General features: G+C 41.7%; 1 protein-coding gene across 1 annotated transcript in view; it reads right to left on the bottom strand.

Annotated features, from left to right (window-relative positions):
* cntln (centlein, centrosomal protein) overlaps window positions 1-15,971 on the bottom strand; it is a 469,267-nt gene that overhangs the window by 340,956 nt on the left and 112,340 nt on the right. Inside the window, exons 8-9 of the mRNA XM_043717668.1 lie at window positions 15,401-15,563; window positions 13,167-13,361 (exon numbers count right to left, since the gene is read on the bottom strand). Coding sequence (XP_043573603.1) covers window positions 13,167-13,361; window positions 15,401-15,563 — 358 coding nt within the window. The remainder of the gene's footprint in view (window positions 1-13,166; window positions 13,362-15,400; window positions 15,564-15,971) is intronic.

Below are 15,971 nucleotides of genomic sequence, written 5' to 3'. Positions count from 1 at the left end.
CCACTGCAGAGCACAAAAAAATCATTAATCTTCCTTCTCCACTGCTGTATGTGACTCTCCTTCGATATTATCATGACCCAGGCCTCTATCACCATCCATTCTGGCTGCTGAAGCAGGGAAAAGCACTGCCCTCCTTTCCACAGCCCCATCCACCAACAATCCCAAATACCTGTGGGAAAACGAAGGAACTAACATGCCTTTCTGTGCTATTGACTTTGGAATAACAGTGTAGGACCACAGTGTGAATGGCAGTTCCTAGCTTGCAATGGTTGAAGGGCTGTGGAACTGGGATTTTAATATGACACGCTGCATGAACGTTGCAAAGTCCTGATCTGGATGAGCACTTCTGCCTTTCCTGCTGCACAATTCTATGAGATCGCAACCAGAGAGGCCAGCTGCATAATTAATGAGCTGAAGAGAGAATGATAGCATGAGAAAAGTCGACATAGACCAAGGTGGAACACTCACCATGTCACCCAGAAAACACTTTGCCCAAAAAAACTCAGCCTATTCGAGTAAGATGAAAGAAGAAACAGATAAGAAAGAAATTATTTAGAATGTTTAAATAAAAGTGTAAAAAGAGAAACAGAATAGGAGAATTAATAAACATTGTTTGTTAAAAGCAACTCATGACATTTTATTCAACTCATGTCAAAGAGGCTCACTGAACCAACAAGTCTATAAACTTTTCCACCAGAGACAGTTACTGAAATGATATTCTCTCTGCCCATTCCTGGACCTCTTGAATCTTTCCCTACTCAAACACTTACAATTCATTCTCAATTGATTTTATAGTCTCTATTTCAATAGTTACTTTTAGCAAGGCATTTTTTTTGTTCTAATGATTTCCCTGTGATATTTGTTTTAACTTAGTTTCTCGTTCCTTGCATATTGGCCTTCAATCTATGGTCATTGTGATCGCTTCACCAACTAGAATAATGCAAACAATTGTTCACTATGCATTTTTTCAAAACTTCCTATAATTTCAAGGCCTCCGTTCTCGCTGAAGCTCAATTTAGAAGCCTTTCTTCACAGAGTCTTACAGGACAGGAGGTGGTCAATGAGCCCACCGGCCTTTGTTAGTTGTTTGAGTTATTTAATTCAAACCACTTCCCTACTCTTTGCCCACAGCAACACAATTTTCTATCCCTTTCAAGTATATCTTAATTCATGACCAGAGCCTCTTATTCCTGATAAGTCTAATGAATTTTGCTGTACAGTTTCCATAATTCCAAAATCCTTACTGTATTGGACTGCCCAGAAAAGCACACAAAAGCCCAACCATAGCTTAACCAATGCCCTGTATAAATTTAGCATAAATTATTTGTCTTAAAAACGAGAATTCATTTGCCTTGCGGCCAATCCAACATGCAAATTCACCTTCAACGATGATTATACCTGCAAAGAATAAAAAGACTTGCATTTTGTAACAAAAATGGAAATCACTAGAATAGTTCGGCAAGTTAACGTTTCATGCCAAGTGAACCTTCCTCAGAATACTCCCTCAGACTGAAATCCAGTCATGGTAGTAAATGTACTCCACTAACTCTCTACACCATTCACCATTCTCCTAACTGAGGTACAACATGCACATCACTGTATCTATTTCAAATAAGAAACTAGTGCAGCAATGTTGAATTTATGACTTTGATAGCTATTGCCTGTTCGACATAGGGATGAATTGGGGAAGGTGGTATTCTAAATTGGTCATCTTTACTGTTTGCTTGCAGATGTGAATGACTCTATCACACTAAGGGTGAGTCCATAGGTGGCTGTATAAATTGATGTTGCTTCTGCAGGCTCTGTTACACTTGGGGCAGAAGGTGGTCGTGGGAAAATGTGGGAGAGGCATTGGGTGTGGCAGCGTGCTCCTTATCCTGTTTTTGCCTGGCTTCTGCTTTTTCCCAAGGGCAGAAGCCAGGCAAAGTTCCTCCTCCACTTTGGTCAGTGTTGGGCCAGTGATTCCCAGGCGTCTGTGGAAATGTCACACTTCATCAGTGAAGCATTGAGGGTATCACTGAAGTACTTCCACAGTCGACCTGGGGCTCACCTGCTGTTTCAGAGCTGGGAGTAGAGCACTTGCTTGGGGAGTTTTGTGTCAGTCATGCAGATGATATGCCTAGCCCATCTCAGCTGATCAAGGATTGTCATTGCCTCAGTGTTTGGGATGTTAAATGTGTTAATGCTGCTATGATGGCTAGAACAGTCAAAATGACTGACTCCTTCACATTAAGTGCAGAGGCTTTCAAAGCAATTTCTCTTTGAATCCACACGGATGACGTTACTTTCACTGACTGCAGTTTTATTTATTAACTCATGGGTCATGGGCATTTCTGGCTGGCCAGCATTTACAGCTCATCCCTAGTTGCTCTTGAGAAGGTGGTGGGGAGCTGCCTCCTTCAACTTCTGCAAATAATGTGCTGTAGGTAGACCCACAATGCTCTTCGGGAGGGAATTCCAAAATTTTGACCTAGTTGCACTGGAGGAACAGCAATTTCCAATCAAGATGGTGAGTGGCTTGGAGAGGAGCTTGCAGCTGGTGGTGCTCCCATCTGTGTGCTGCCCTTGTCCTTCTAGATGGTGTGGTCATGCGCTTGGAAGGCACTGTCTAAGGATCTTTGGCGAAGTTTTGGACTGCAGCTTGTAGAAAATACATACAACTGAGCTTTAGTGGTGGAGGTATTGAATGCTTGCGGATGTGGTGCCAATCACGTAGGCTGTTTTGTCCTTGATGCTTTGTCAAGCTTCTTCAGTGTTGTTGGAGCTACACTCATCTAGGCAAACGGGAAGTATTCCAACACACTCCTGACTTGTGCCTTGCAGATGGTGGGCAGGCTTTAGGGAGTCAGGAAGTGAGTAACTCGTTGCAGTATTCCTAGCATCTCATCTGCTCTTGTAACCACCGTATTTATAACTTAATGACATTCACTGAGGTTATGTTTCAGTCCTGTTGTATTTAACATCTTTGCTTGTGTTTAACTCAAAGCATTGTAAAGGAAAAAGCAAAGACTGCCACTTGGATCTTGACCACATTCACTGAATGAATTTTCTCTGCTCAATATCACTGTTCACACCAATTGCATATTCAGCAGGTGAATTAGCAATGGTTGGCAGATTTCTATCAATAAAATGGCTTGCGAGCATTATAGCAGGTCATTGTTGCAGATGAATTCAGATTGACTGATAATTCATTGGTGTTGAGAATAAAATATTTTTCTATGAAATCATACATTCTACACACTCAGCATGTAAATTAGCAATCTGAGATGGCTAACAAAAAAAAGGTCTTATGCATTTAAAATTACAGCTACCTGCTGTAGTGCCAGGCAATTAAATGGCAATGCAGTCTGCATCTTACTTATTGTTAATAAGTTTGGGCAGCATGATGATTCAGTGGTTAGTACTGCTGCCTCGCACCACCATGGAGCAGGCACAATTCCAGCTTTGGGTGACCATCTGTGTGGAGTTTTCAGGTTCTGCCATGTCTGTTTGGGTTTCCGCCAGGTGCTCTGGTTTCCTCGCACAGTCCAAAGATGTGCAGGTTAGGTGGATTGGCCAAGTTAAATTGCCCTATATTGTCCAGGGATGTGCAGGTTCGGATGTGGATTAGCTATGGGAAATGCAGAGGTACAATAGCATCGAGGGCTGGGTCTGGGTGAAATGTTCTTCCGACTCGATGGGCTGAATGATGTCTTTCCGTAATATAGACACTCTTTGATTTTATTACATCTGCTGGAGCCCTTTTGCACTGCTGTTCATTTCATATAATTAAAATAATAACACTTCATGACAGTTTTTTTTGTCATATTGGCTATCACTGTTTCATACTTAATTTTGACCTTTTTTCACATGCAAGATGTAACCGTCTTATTAATATCAGAGTCTGAGAGACACTAGACTAATCATCTAACTTCCCAAGGTAAAATTTTGGGGACTGTCAAATCTCATCATTGTATTTCATGATATTTGAATTCAGTAAAATGTGGAATTAAAAGCTAATCTAATTGTGACCATGCAAAATCTGGTTCACTGATGTCCTTTGTGGAAGAAAATCTGCCATCCTTACCTCGTCTGACCTGCATGTTACTCCAAGCCCACAGCAATGTGGTTGACTTTTAACTGTCAACTGAAATCAGTTCAATGATAATTAAAGTTGAGCAACAAATATCAACCTTGCCAGTGATGCCTATGTCCCATGCAAGAATTTTCCAATTTTTAAAATCAGGACTTGCGGCAATTTTCAACACCAATATCTTTGTGTATAGTAGTCACAAATTTAACAACTATCAAGGTAAATTACATGCACAATACAAGTAGATGAACAGAAATATCTCTAAACTGCTTTAATCACAGAGAAATTGTGACATTTTAATGACTAATTCTGCAAAATATGGAACATCTATAGATTGAGCATCATCTTCCAAGAAAACTATTCATTCTATACAACACCCATGAACAATTCACATATAGTTGGCTATAATTTTTTAAGTTAAATCCCAAGAGTCCCAATACTTTATTTTGTATTTTTTTTTTGTAAACAACTATTTTGCAGCAACAACACCAACATTCAGGGCCCTGAATCTCGAACCATGCAGAAACAAAACCACAATGACGGCGATTTGCAAAGTCATCAGGCACAACTTAAATACAGAGAAGTAATGCATGCCTGAACTAGCTGGCTGACATGCCTCCCCTCACTGAGCAAGGCAGTCTGAAGATCACCAAGCTTGATTCATTGATCTCACTATAACATTTCAGGTGGGTGGAAGGTGATTGATCAGAAAAGCAATGACTTTCTGGTGTACTATAGAACGTGGGTGAGGGATACATTTCTGCTGCCCTTATCTGCAGTTGCCTAATTTTCTGGTGGGGACCACTTGCTAGGCTGTATTCACGTGAACAGTTGCTGACTGCAAGAGGTCCATTGTTTGCTCGTCAAGCAAGACCAAATTTCAACAGCCTGACACTTGAGGAAGCTTCCCAAATATATAGAGAAATGTCTGAACTGATCTTTTTTAGAGCACTCTTTCCCAATTAGCTGAAGCACCCTAACACGAGTCAAATTCATACAGTCAAATCTAGCAAAAAGCTCCTCAGTGCAATGTGAACAACATAATGAAACAAACAATGGTGGCAAATGATAAAGTGATCTGGAGAACTATGGCTAACATTGTACTGCTCTACATTAATTATGTCCGTATTTTGATCCCATTTGTGACTTCTTAAATTTTTTTATCTTTTATCCTTTTACTTTAACCTGGTGCTCTTTAAATGCATCCCTTCAGCTTGCAGAATGAATAATAGGCTGTAGACTCAGCGCTGAGTGACTCCACAGGTCAGCTAACAGGAACTGCATTTCCCATCCGTAGCATTTCTCGTGCAACCTCGTTTCCCGGTTGAAAACTGATTATATTTCTCACGTGAATAGTTGGCAGGTGAGAATGTCGACCTCTACTGAGACTTAACCACGAAAAACAGTTCTAACAACCAAAATATTTAAAATTATTAGTGTACCGTCAAGTTGAAAATGAATTTTAAATCAGATCAGAATATATTTGCCCTGTCAGATGCTATGAATTAGTAATTGGAAGTGCATTGTACAATGGTATGGTTGAAAAATATACTACATATTGATAGTGCCTTTGATGTAAGCAGGTTAAAGAATAACAATAGAGCAAGCATAACCAACCATTCAAACACCCACTGAACAGCTTCTGTAAACACCATGAAATATTTATCAAATATGATGCCCTTTCTGTGTCCTCTCTCCCACCCACACAAACATAAAGGATATCAATAGGAAGCATGCATGTGTACAGTATGGAAATATCAGCTGATTCATTAAGACACTGATTCATTAAATCTACATCACAATTACTGAAACTCTTAAAAGGTTTTCATCACAGAAGACCAGATTTGTTTTCTTTCTTTTTCTCTGGGAACTCATGGCTACACTCTATAAATTTATCAAGGATACCTTAATGATTCAAACAAGTATCTGGCCAGTAAGGTAATCAGTGTCTAATTTATAAACCTCTCACCTTAGAATGAGATGAGCTTAGGTGTAAACCACACCTTAACATGCAAGAATATAAACATATGAAAAAGCAGATGAATAGGCCATTCAGCTCCTTGAGTCTAGTCCATCATGGGTAATCTGATTGTAACCTCAAATCCACATTCACACCTACCCTGCTGGCCAAGAGGGAAATGTAGTCATCTGCATAAAGCATCAAATCAAAGTCCCAATTGACTACCTCAATGTGTCAGTTGAAGGTTAGAGATCCAAAGCCCTGCTCCTGAAAGAGTAAAAGTCACACAATGTCCAAGCAAACATTATCCTCTCACTCATTTAATTCCTTGCTGCTTGTGGATTCCTGTTGTTTGGCTGCCACATGGAACTATATCTGAAAATGTGTTGCTGGAAAAGTGCAGCAGGTCAGGCAGCATCCAGGGAACAGGAGAATCGACGTTTCGGGCATAAGCCCTTCTTCAGGAACTATATCACAATGGGGGCAATATCAAAATAATTTTCAATACTGGCAAGGTTCAGTAGTGTGAACAAATCCAACAACCAACTGGGGAAGAAGCTATATTTTATTTTTAAAGAGTAAGCTTACATATTTCTTCCAAGATTCTGATCGCACCGCTGGCACTACCCACTTTGGGATGCAAGCTGAATGGTCAACCGACTTGTTCATACAGTGAAATGCACTTAAACACAATTCAAGACAGGCAAAAGTGAGGACGGCAGATGCTGGAAATCAGAGACTACATTAGAGTGGTGCTGGAAAAGCACAGCCGGTCAGGCAGCATCCGAGGAGCAGGAAAATCGACATTTCGAGCAAAAGCCCTTCATCAGAAATGAAGGCAGGGAGCATCCAGGGTGGAGAGATAAATGGGAGGGCAGTGGGGTTGGGGAAAAGGTAGCAAAGAGTACAACAGGTGGATGGGGGTGGGGATGGAGGTGATAGGTCAGAGAGGAGCAAATAGGTGGGAAGGAAGATTGGCAGGTCATGAGAATGGTGCAGAGCTGGAAGGTTGGAACTGGGGTAAGGTGGGGGGAGGGGAAATGAGGTCAGGCAGCAACTGAGGAGCAGGGAAATTGACGTATCGGGCAAAAGCCCTTCCTCAGGAATGAAGACAGGGAGGCTCCAGGGTGGAGAGATAAATGGGAGGGGGTGGGGCTGGGTAGCAGGTAGCAAAGAGTACAATAGGTGGATGGGGGTGGGAATGAAAGTGATAGGTCAGAGAGGAGGGTGGAACAGATAGGTGAGGTGGAAGATTGACAGGTAGGATAGGTCATGAGGATGGTGCTGAGCTGGAAGGTTGGAACTGAGGTATGGTGGGGGGAGGGGAGATGAGAAAACTGGTGAAGGCCACATTGATGCCCTGGGGTTGAAGTGTTCCGAGGCAGAAGGTGAGGTGTTCTTCCTCCAGGCGTCGGGTGGTGAGGGAGTGGTGTTGGAGGACGCCCAGGACCTACATATTCTTGGCAGCGTAGGAGAGGAGTTGAAATTTTGGGCCACGGGGCAGTGGGGTTGATTGGTGTGGGTGTCCCAGAGATGTTCCCTAAAGTGCTCTACGAAAAGGCGTCCAGTCTCCCCAAAGTAGAGGAGACTGCATCGGGAGCAACGGATACAATAAATGACATTGCTGGATGTGCAGGTGTAACTTTGATGGATGTGGAAGGCTCCTTTGTGGCCTTAGATGGAGTTGAGGGAGGAGGTGTGGGCGCAGGTTTTGCAATTCCTGCGGTGGCAGGGGAAGGTGCCAGGAGGACGGGGAGGTTGATGGGGGTGCGTGGACCTGACCAGGTAGTCACGGAAGCAACGGTCTTTGTGGAAAGCGGAAAGGGATGGTGGGGGAAAAACATTCCTGGTGGTGGGGTCCGTTTGGAGGTGGCGGAAATGTCGGCAGATGATGCGGTTAATGCGAAGGTTGGTAGGGTGGAAGGTGAGGACCAGGGAGATTCTGTCCTTGTTATGGTTGGAGGGGTGGGGTTTGAGGGCAGAGGTGCGAGATGTGGATGAGGTGCATTGGAGGGCATCTTCATCCACGTGCGAAGGGAAATTGCAGTCTTTAAAGGAGGCGGCCAACTGGTGTGTTCTGTGGTGGAACTGGTCCTCCTGGGAGCAGATACGGCGGAGGTGGAGGAATTGGGAATACGGGAAAGCATTTTTGCAGGAGGTAAGGTAGGAAGATGTGTAATCCAGGTAGCCGTGGAAGTCGGTGGGTTTGTAAAAAATGTCAGTGTCAAGTCAGTCGTCATTGATGGAGATGGAGAGGTCCAGGAAGGGGAGGGAGGTGTCAGAGATAGTCCAAGTGAATTTAAGGTCAAGGTGGAATGTGTTGGTGAAATTGAACTGCTCAACCTCCTCGTGGGAGCACGAGGTGGCACCAATGCAGTCATCAATGTAGTGGAGGAAGAGGTGAGGAGTGGTGCCGGTATAACTACGCAAGATAGACTGTTCTACGTAGCCGACAAAGAGACAGGAATAGCTGGGGCCCATATGGGTGCCCATGGCTATCCCTTTGGACTGGAGGAAGTGGAAGGATTCGAAGGAGAAATTGTTATGGGCAAGAACCAGTTCAGCCAAACAAATGAGAGTGTCAGTGGAAGGGTACTGTTGGGGACGTCAGGAGAGGAAGAAACAGAGGGCTTGAAGGCCCTGGTCATGGCGGATGGAGGTGTAGACGGATTGGATGTCCATGGTGATCCCAGATATACCAGGAAAGGATGACCAGCCTGGCCATCAGGGAACATTTAGGTCTTGAAGGTCAAAAACAATGCAAAAGTGGCGGAGGAAACTATAATTCTTATCTTAGGAGCTCAGTGAGAGTGAGATCAAGTCAGAAAGGGTGTGATAAGGCAGAGGAAGAACAATGGTAAATGAAAGGAATTGGAAAAATACCAGGAGGATGGCAGTCAGATCCAGGAAAGGATCAGCAAACATCAAGAAAATGTCACCTTTTTGATTTCCATGATTCATTTCCCTACAGGCAGTGTTTTAATGATCTCACCAGAACACTCAATGTAACCAATTGATTCCCCACCACGATTATTTTCTTACAATATTGTTATATGCATCCTTCATTCGTTCTCTTAATAGTACCAGACGTTACGTTCTGATCTCGCATCAGGAATCACATGCTCCACAGAAGTCAGCCCTACTTCTACACTCTACAGGATTTTAGCAGTCGATTGTCTATTATGCAAGGGTCAATGCTTAGATGCTGTTGTTCCCCTTTGACACTGTCTTATCCTGTATACATCTGCTATTTATCCTCTACTCCCATTCTTCATTACTGGACCCATGTGGAAGTGGCCATTGTGAACACCATAATAAGGATTACTTCATTCATCTACTTTTCTATGAGCTTAAGTCAAGCATCATTCATGCATAAAGAATGTAATTTCTGAGCTGGATGAAAAATATTCCAGACTGTTGAGTGACTCAAGGAAGGAAATAATAGGGGCACTGGTAATAATGTTCTATTCTTATCAGGTCACAGGGGAGGTGATACAGGACTGGAGGACGGTCAGTGTGGCATATTATTCAAAAAGAGAGAGGAAGGGATCAACCAGGTAACTACAGGCCTGTTGGTCAAACCTCAGTGATGGGGAAAATACTGGATGCAAACCTGAGGAACAGAATTAATCCACACCTGGAGAAGAATGGATTAATTGAGAACAGTCAGCATAGTTTGGTTAAGAAGAAGTTATGTCTGAGCAACTTGATGGAATATCTCTAAGAGGTGACCAGGACTGAGATAAAGGCAATGCGTTCGATGGAGTCTACTTGGACTTCAGTAAGGCTTTTAGATAAGGTCACACATGGGAGACTAACAGCGAAGGTGATATCCCATGGAATCCAAGGAAATTTGGCTATTTGGATCCAGAATTGGCTAAGTGCCAGGAAGCAGTGGGTGATGGCTGAGGGTTGTTTTTTTGTGACTGGAAGCCTGTATCCAATGGGGTTCTGCAGGAAATGTTGGGGAATGAAGAAGGGTTGATCCATAAGTTTGTGGATGATTCAGGAGGCGATGACCCAATGGTACTCTCATTAGACTCACACATCACTCATCGGCAGTTCCTCGCAGACAAGGATCTTCCACTGTCAGGACAAATCCATGTGTGGCAGTACAGTTCAATGTGGCCTCTGCTAGACTATTATTCCAGAGATCCGAGTCGGTTCTGTGGAGCTGGATGCAAGTTGTTGTGGAATTTGAAAGTAAATCTGGAATTAAGAGTTCAATGATGACCATGAAACCACTGTTGATTGTCAGGTACATGCATCTGGTTCACTAATGGCCTTTAGGGAAGGAAACTGGTGTTGTTATCTCGTCTGGCCATTTTATGATTCTAGAACCACAGCAAAGAGATTGACTCTTCACTGCCCTTCAGGCAATTAGGGATGGGCAATAAATTATAGCCTAGCTCATGACACCTGAATTTCAAATTGAATACAAGAAAGATATGAAAATTAGCGGTGCTCTAATTAGTAAAAAGGATAGCTTAGAATGCAGGAGAATATAGATGGGCTGATCAGTGGCCAATGGAATTCAATCTGAATAAGTAAAAAGTGATTCGCTTGAGCAGGAAAAACAAGGCAAGGGAACAGATGATGAAAAGGGGATCAGATGCAAATTGGTGTTCATGTCCATTGGTCCTTTAAGATAGCAAGATAGGTCCATAAGATCACAAGATAGAGAAGCAAAATCAGGCCATTCATCATAGTGAGTCTGCTCTACCATTCGATCATGTTTCTTAACCTATTCTCCTGCTTTCTTCCAGAATCCCTTTATCTCCTTACTAACCAAGAACCTACCCATCTCTATCTTAAATTTCAAGCAATGACTTAGTCCCACAGCCTTTTCTAACAATGTGTTCCACAGATTCACCAGCCTCTGGTTGAAGAAATTCCTCCTCTTCACCTCAGTTCTAAAGGGTCGTCCCTTCAGTCTGAGGCTGTGCACTCGGGTTGTCTTCTACTAGTGGAAACATCATCTCCATGTCTACTCTTCCCAGGTCTCTCAATATTCTGTCAGTTACAGTGAGATCACCTCTCATCCTTCTCAGGTCCATGGATTACAGACTCAGAATCCTCAGCCACTCCTCATATGACAAGTCCTTCATCCCTGGGATCATTCTAGGAAACCTCTTCCGGACGCCTCCTACACCAGTATATCCTTCCTCAGATACGGGGCCAAAACTTGCACATAATATTCCAAATGTGGCTGGACCAGAGCCGTGTACATCCTCAGCAGTACATCTTTGTTCTTGCATTCTAGCCTTCTTGAAATGAATACAAACATTGCATTTGCTTTCCTAACTGCCAACTAAACCTGTATGTTGACCTTAAGAGAATGCTGAACAAGGACTCCTAAATCCCTTTGTGCTTCATATTTCTGAAGCCTTTCCTCATTTGGAAAATAGTCTATGCCTCTATTCTTCCTATCAAAGGGCATAACTTCACATTTTACCACATTGTAACCCGTCTGACACTTCTTTCTCCACTCAGCAAGCATGTCCATGTCCTTCTGCAGCCTATCTGCTTTCTCAACACTACCTGTCGTTCCAGCTTTTTTGTGTCATCTGCAAAGTTAGCAACAATCCTTATCCAGATTGTTAATGTACAACGTGAATAGTTCTTCCAGCACTTATCCCTGCAGAACTCCAGTAGTCACCAGCTGCAATCTTGAAAACGACCTCTCTATTCCCACTCTCTGCTTTTTGCCAGTCAGCCAATCCTCTATCCATGCCAGTACCTTGCCCCGAACTCCATAGTCTCTTATCTTATTTACCAGCCTACTGTGCAGCACCTTGTCATGATTGAGATGAGAAATTATGAGGGGCATAGACGGGATAGACAGGAAGAAATAGAGGGATCGATGACCAGTTGGCATAGATTTAAAGTAAGAGGCAGGAGGTTTAGAGGACATGCGAGGAAGCAATTTTTCACCTAGTAGATAGTGGGAATCTGGAACACATTGCCAAAATGGGTGGCAGAAGCCATCACAAAATCTGAAAAGTATTTAGATGTGCACTTTGTATGTATGGGCCAACTGCTGGATTAGGAAATGGGATTAGAATAGTTAGGTGCCTGTTTTTGACCAGTGCAGATTCATTGGGCCAAAGGGCTTCTTTTCCGTGCTCTAGACCTCTTATGATTCTCTGCATTTACCTCTATTTCCCTGTCGAGTGTAAACAAGCTCCATTTTCAGCTTGGTATATCTTCTATCAGAAATGAATTATAGAGTCATAGAGATGTACAGCATGGAAACAGACCCTTCGGTCCAACCTGTCCATGCCGGCCAGATATCCCAACCCAATCTAATCCCACCTGCCAGCATCCGGCCCATATCCCTCCAAACCGTTCCTATTCATTTACCCATCCAAATGCCTCTTAAATGTTGCAATTGTACCAGCCTCCACCACTTCCTCTTGCAGCTCATTCCATACACGTACCATCCTCTGTGTGAAAATGTTGCCCTTTTCTATCTTTCCCCTCTAACCCTAAACCTATGCCCTCTAGTTCCGGACTCCCCGACCCCAGGGAAAAGACTTTGTCTATTTACCCTATCCATGCCCCTCATAATTTTGTAAATCTCTATAAGGTCACCCCTCAGCCTCCGATGCTCCAGGGAAAACAGCCCCAGCCTGTTCATCCTCTCCCTATAGCTCAAATCCTCCAACCCTGGCAACATTCTTTGAAAATGTTTTTCTAAACTTAAGTGTACTTCTGGCTTTTCAGTGTCATTTCAGAATTAAATCACTTTTGCACCATGAAATATAATCTAAATTTAAGGTTTAAAAAAGAACCAAAATAGAAAATCTCATCTACTTTTAAGTAACTCAAAAATTAACCAGAACAGAGATGTACATGTAAGATCATACAAATATCTTGATCTCTTCAACTTTACTTTGTTCGTGAAGATTGTTACTCCTGTACATATATGGTAGAGTTTTGTTGTTCAAATCCCAGAGTAGGGTCTCAAGAGCAGCAAATACCAAAGTAAAGGCAGGTCTGGAACAGGTTTGCTCTGATTTTCCAACTGCAACTTGCCATTCACTCCTACCGTTTCACAATGGAATTTTCTACCCTGTTAATATTTTAGATTGGTCAGATACAACAACCTACTATTAGCATCCAGTACCTTACCTGCTCCAAACAATCAGCAGTAGTCCTATATGTCACAGTTTGTTTAGAATCTAAAGCCTGCTGTAGCTTTCCAAGAAGCTGGTTTATCTGTTGCTCCTTTTGATATAGTTGAGCTGTCAAGGACAGGTGTCTTTGATGATGCTGTGCCTCACTGGATTTCAATGCTTCATATCGCACGTTCAGCTCACTGTAGTGCTAACATAAAAATGTATATCATCAGTACAGAATATTCAGGTAGACACAAGAGAATCATACGCAAAATAATTCCTGCAAGGGAAAAAAGTCAGCACTTGATAAAGTCTTTTTCTTTCTTAAAATACCGCAAGGATAGATCAAGACAAAAGCACAGGCACACAGCTGGAGATCAAGACGACAGAAACCTTTTACAGAATAAATAATCAATGGGAGAATGTGTGAAAGAAAAAAAATGAGAACAACTATCACTTATGTAGAATCTTTCATGACCACCAGGTAAGACTTATAACACGCAGGTAAGATTTTCCATTTTGGTTCTTTTATAAACCTTAAATTTAGATTAGATTTAATGGTGCAATAGAGATTTAATTCTAGAAACTGGTAAGATCATGTGTAACACTTTTTTTATATCATATCCAACTTTAGTCTCCATTAAAGTCACTGTGACAATGAAGTCTAATGAAAGCAAAGAAAATGGAATAGAACATATATTTCTACTTGGGAGAAAAGAATAGTTTGACAATTGAAGCCTGTACAATATCTGTACACTTCAGTGAGAGGTGCCTCAAAAGGCTTCTCTAAAAACATCATCCCGATTTAGCATATTCCAAACTGCATGGAGAACAGAAACAAAAAGTCATATAGCATGGAAACAGACCTTTCTGTCCAATTCGTCTGCACCAACTGGTTTCTGGTTTGAATTTGAAAACCATTTGAAATCTGTTTTTTGTACCTAAGATGGCACTGGTGAATGGTGGCGTTGTTCACTTTTCACTGTACTCCTGTACTTTTGTTCTTGAGTAGACATGACAATAAAACCTAATTCTATTCTTAACCAAATGTCATTCAAATGTTATAACTGTACTTGCATCCACCACTTCTTCTGGCATTCCATTCCTCATACGAACCATTCTCTATGTAAAAAGTTGCCCTTCATGTCCTTTTTAAATCTTTCTCCACTCACCTTAAAAATATGGTCCTTAGTTTTGAACTCCCCCACACTAGGGAAATGACCTTTGCTACTCACCTTATCTATGCCCCTCATGATTTTATAAACGTCTATAAGGTCATCCCTCAACCTCCTACGCTCCAATGAAAAAAGTCCCAGCCTATCCAGCCTATCTTTATAACTCAAACCTTCCATTCCTGCCAACATTCTAGTAAATCTTCTCTGAACCCACTCCAATTTAATAATATCCTTCCTATGACAGGGTGACCAGAACTGTATACAGTACTCCAGAACAGGCCTCATCTAGGTCCTGTACAACCTCAACATGACATTCTAACTCCTATACTCAAAGGTTTGAGCAATGAACACAAGCCTCTAAACTACCCTGTCTACATGTGATGCAAATTTCAAAGTCTTATGTACCTGAACCCCTCGGTCTCTCTGTTCTACAACATTACCCAGCACCCTACCATTAACTACGTATGCCCTTATTTGTTTTACCAAAATGCAATACCTCACATTTATGCAAATTAAATTCCATCTGCCACTCCTCAGTCCATTGACCCAATTGAATATTATACCACCTGGCTTGTATTTGCATAATGTTAATCCTTTGGTTCAGAAAATTTGGACAATTTTAGAAATGTTAGAGAGAAAGCTATTACATAGTTGCCTCCATCTATCTTTCTCTCTAATAAAACCACTACACATTTGAACAATACAATTCAAAGGGATGCAAAAACATGCTGCTTTAACTTTCAAGAACAAAGTTCAGTTCATCAGACTGATCTCAAAATAATTGTTGGTGTAAGTTAGAATTACTTAAGTGCTTATTTTAAAAATAGATACTGTTTTTATAAAAATATCAATTCAGGAGTTCAATTATTTAATCTTATGAACAGATTGGAGATCAAGTTCCAATGAACTGAAAGGAATAAAAATTAGATGTGGCTTACAATAAAAAAAGTGATCTGTCCATCACATTAACCCCATATTATGAAATTGAAAATCCATCATGTGATTTGCCAAACACCTTATAATTCTTAAACATTTGCAAATTTGTTTTATTTATACAAATTGTACCACATACCTTTTGATAAGACCTGGACTCCAAGGCATGAGCATCTTCCTGATTCCTCAGGACTTTCTGCGTATCCAGGTTGAGGGCTTGTAGTTGCTGGATGACCTCAGCTTGCTGGGCTGCATGTTCAATGCTTTCCTTGTATAAACACTGTAAATCCTGTAACTCCTTCCTGTTATTTGCAAAGAAAAGATAAAAAGACAACTGACAGTTGCAAAATAGGGAAGGCCAATCCGAAATTCAACAATCCAAGTATGTGGCATCAGCCTTGTTATCCGGATGACCAAAACATTTTCTGCTACCATCTCAGTTTAAACATTGTTGAAATATAAGAAATGTTGCTGAAGTTTTTTTTGTCATATACATCAGAACAAACACGAAAATGTTAAATTTCAAATGACCACATTAACACTATAGGCGAACAAGTGCTGACTTATTGGTCAGCCAATTCGGATTGAGCAAGCATTGCTATGGAGAAAGCAAGCAGGAATTACAGACTCCACAAATTGCTAGATTATTTTTTTAAAAAGTCATGTTTTTTCTGCTTGCAGAAAACATGCCCCTACATATGAATGAATAT

Source organism: Chiloscyllium plagiosum, chromosome 2 (assembly GCF_004010195.1).
Source record: "Chiloscyllium plagiosum isolate BGI_BamShark_2017 chromosome 2, ASM401019v2, whole genome shotgun sequence".
NCBI classification, from domain to species: Eukaryota; Metazoa; Chordata; class Chondrichthyes; order Orectolobiformes; family Hemiscylliidae; genus Chiloscyllium; species Chiloscyllium plagiosum.
Note: the sequence above shows the minus strand (reverse complement) of the source record. Positions and strands in the feature narration are given on the sequence as shown.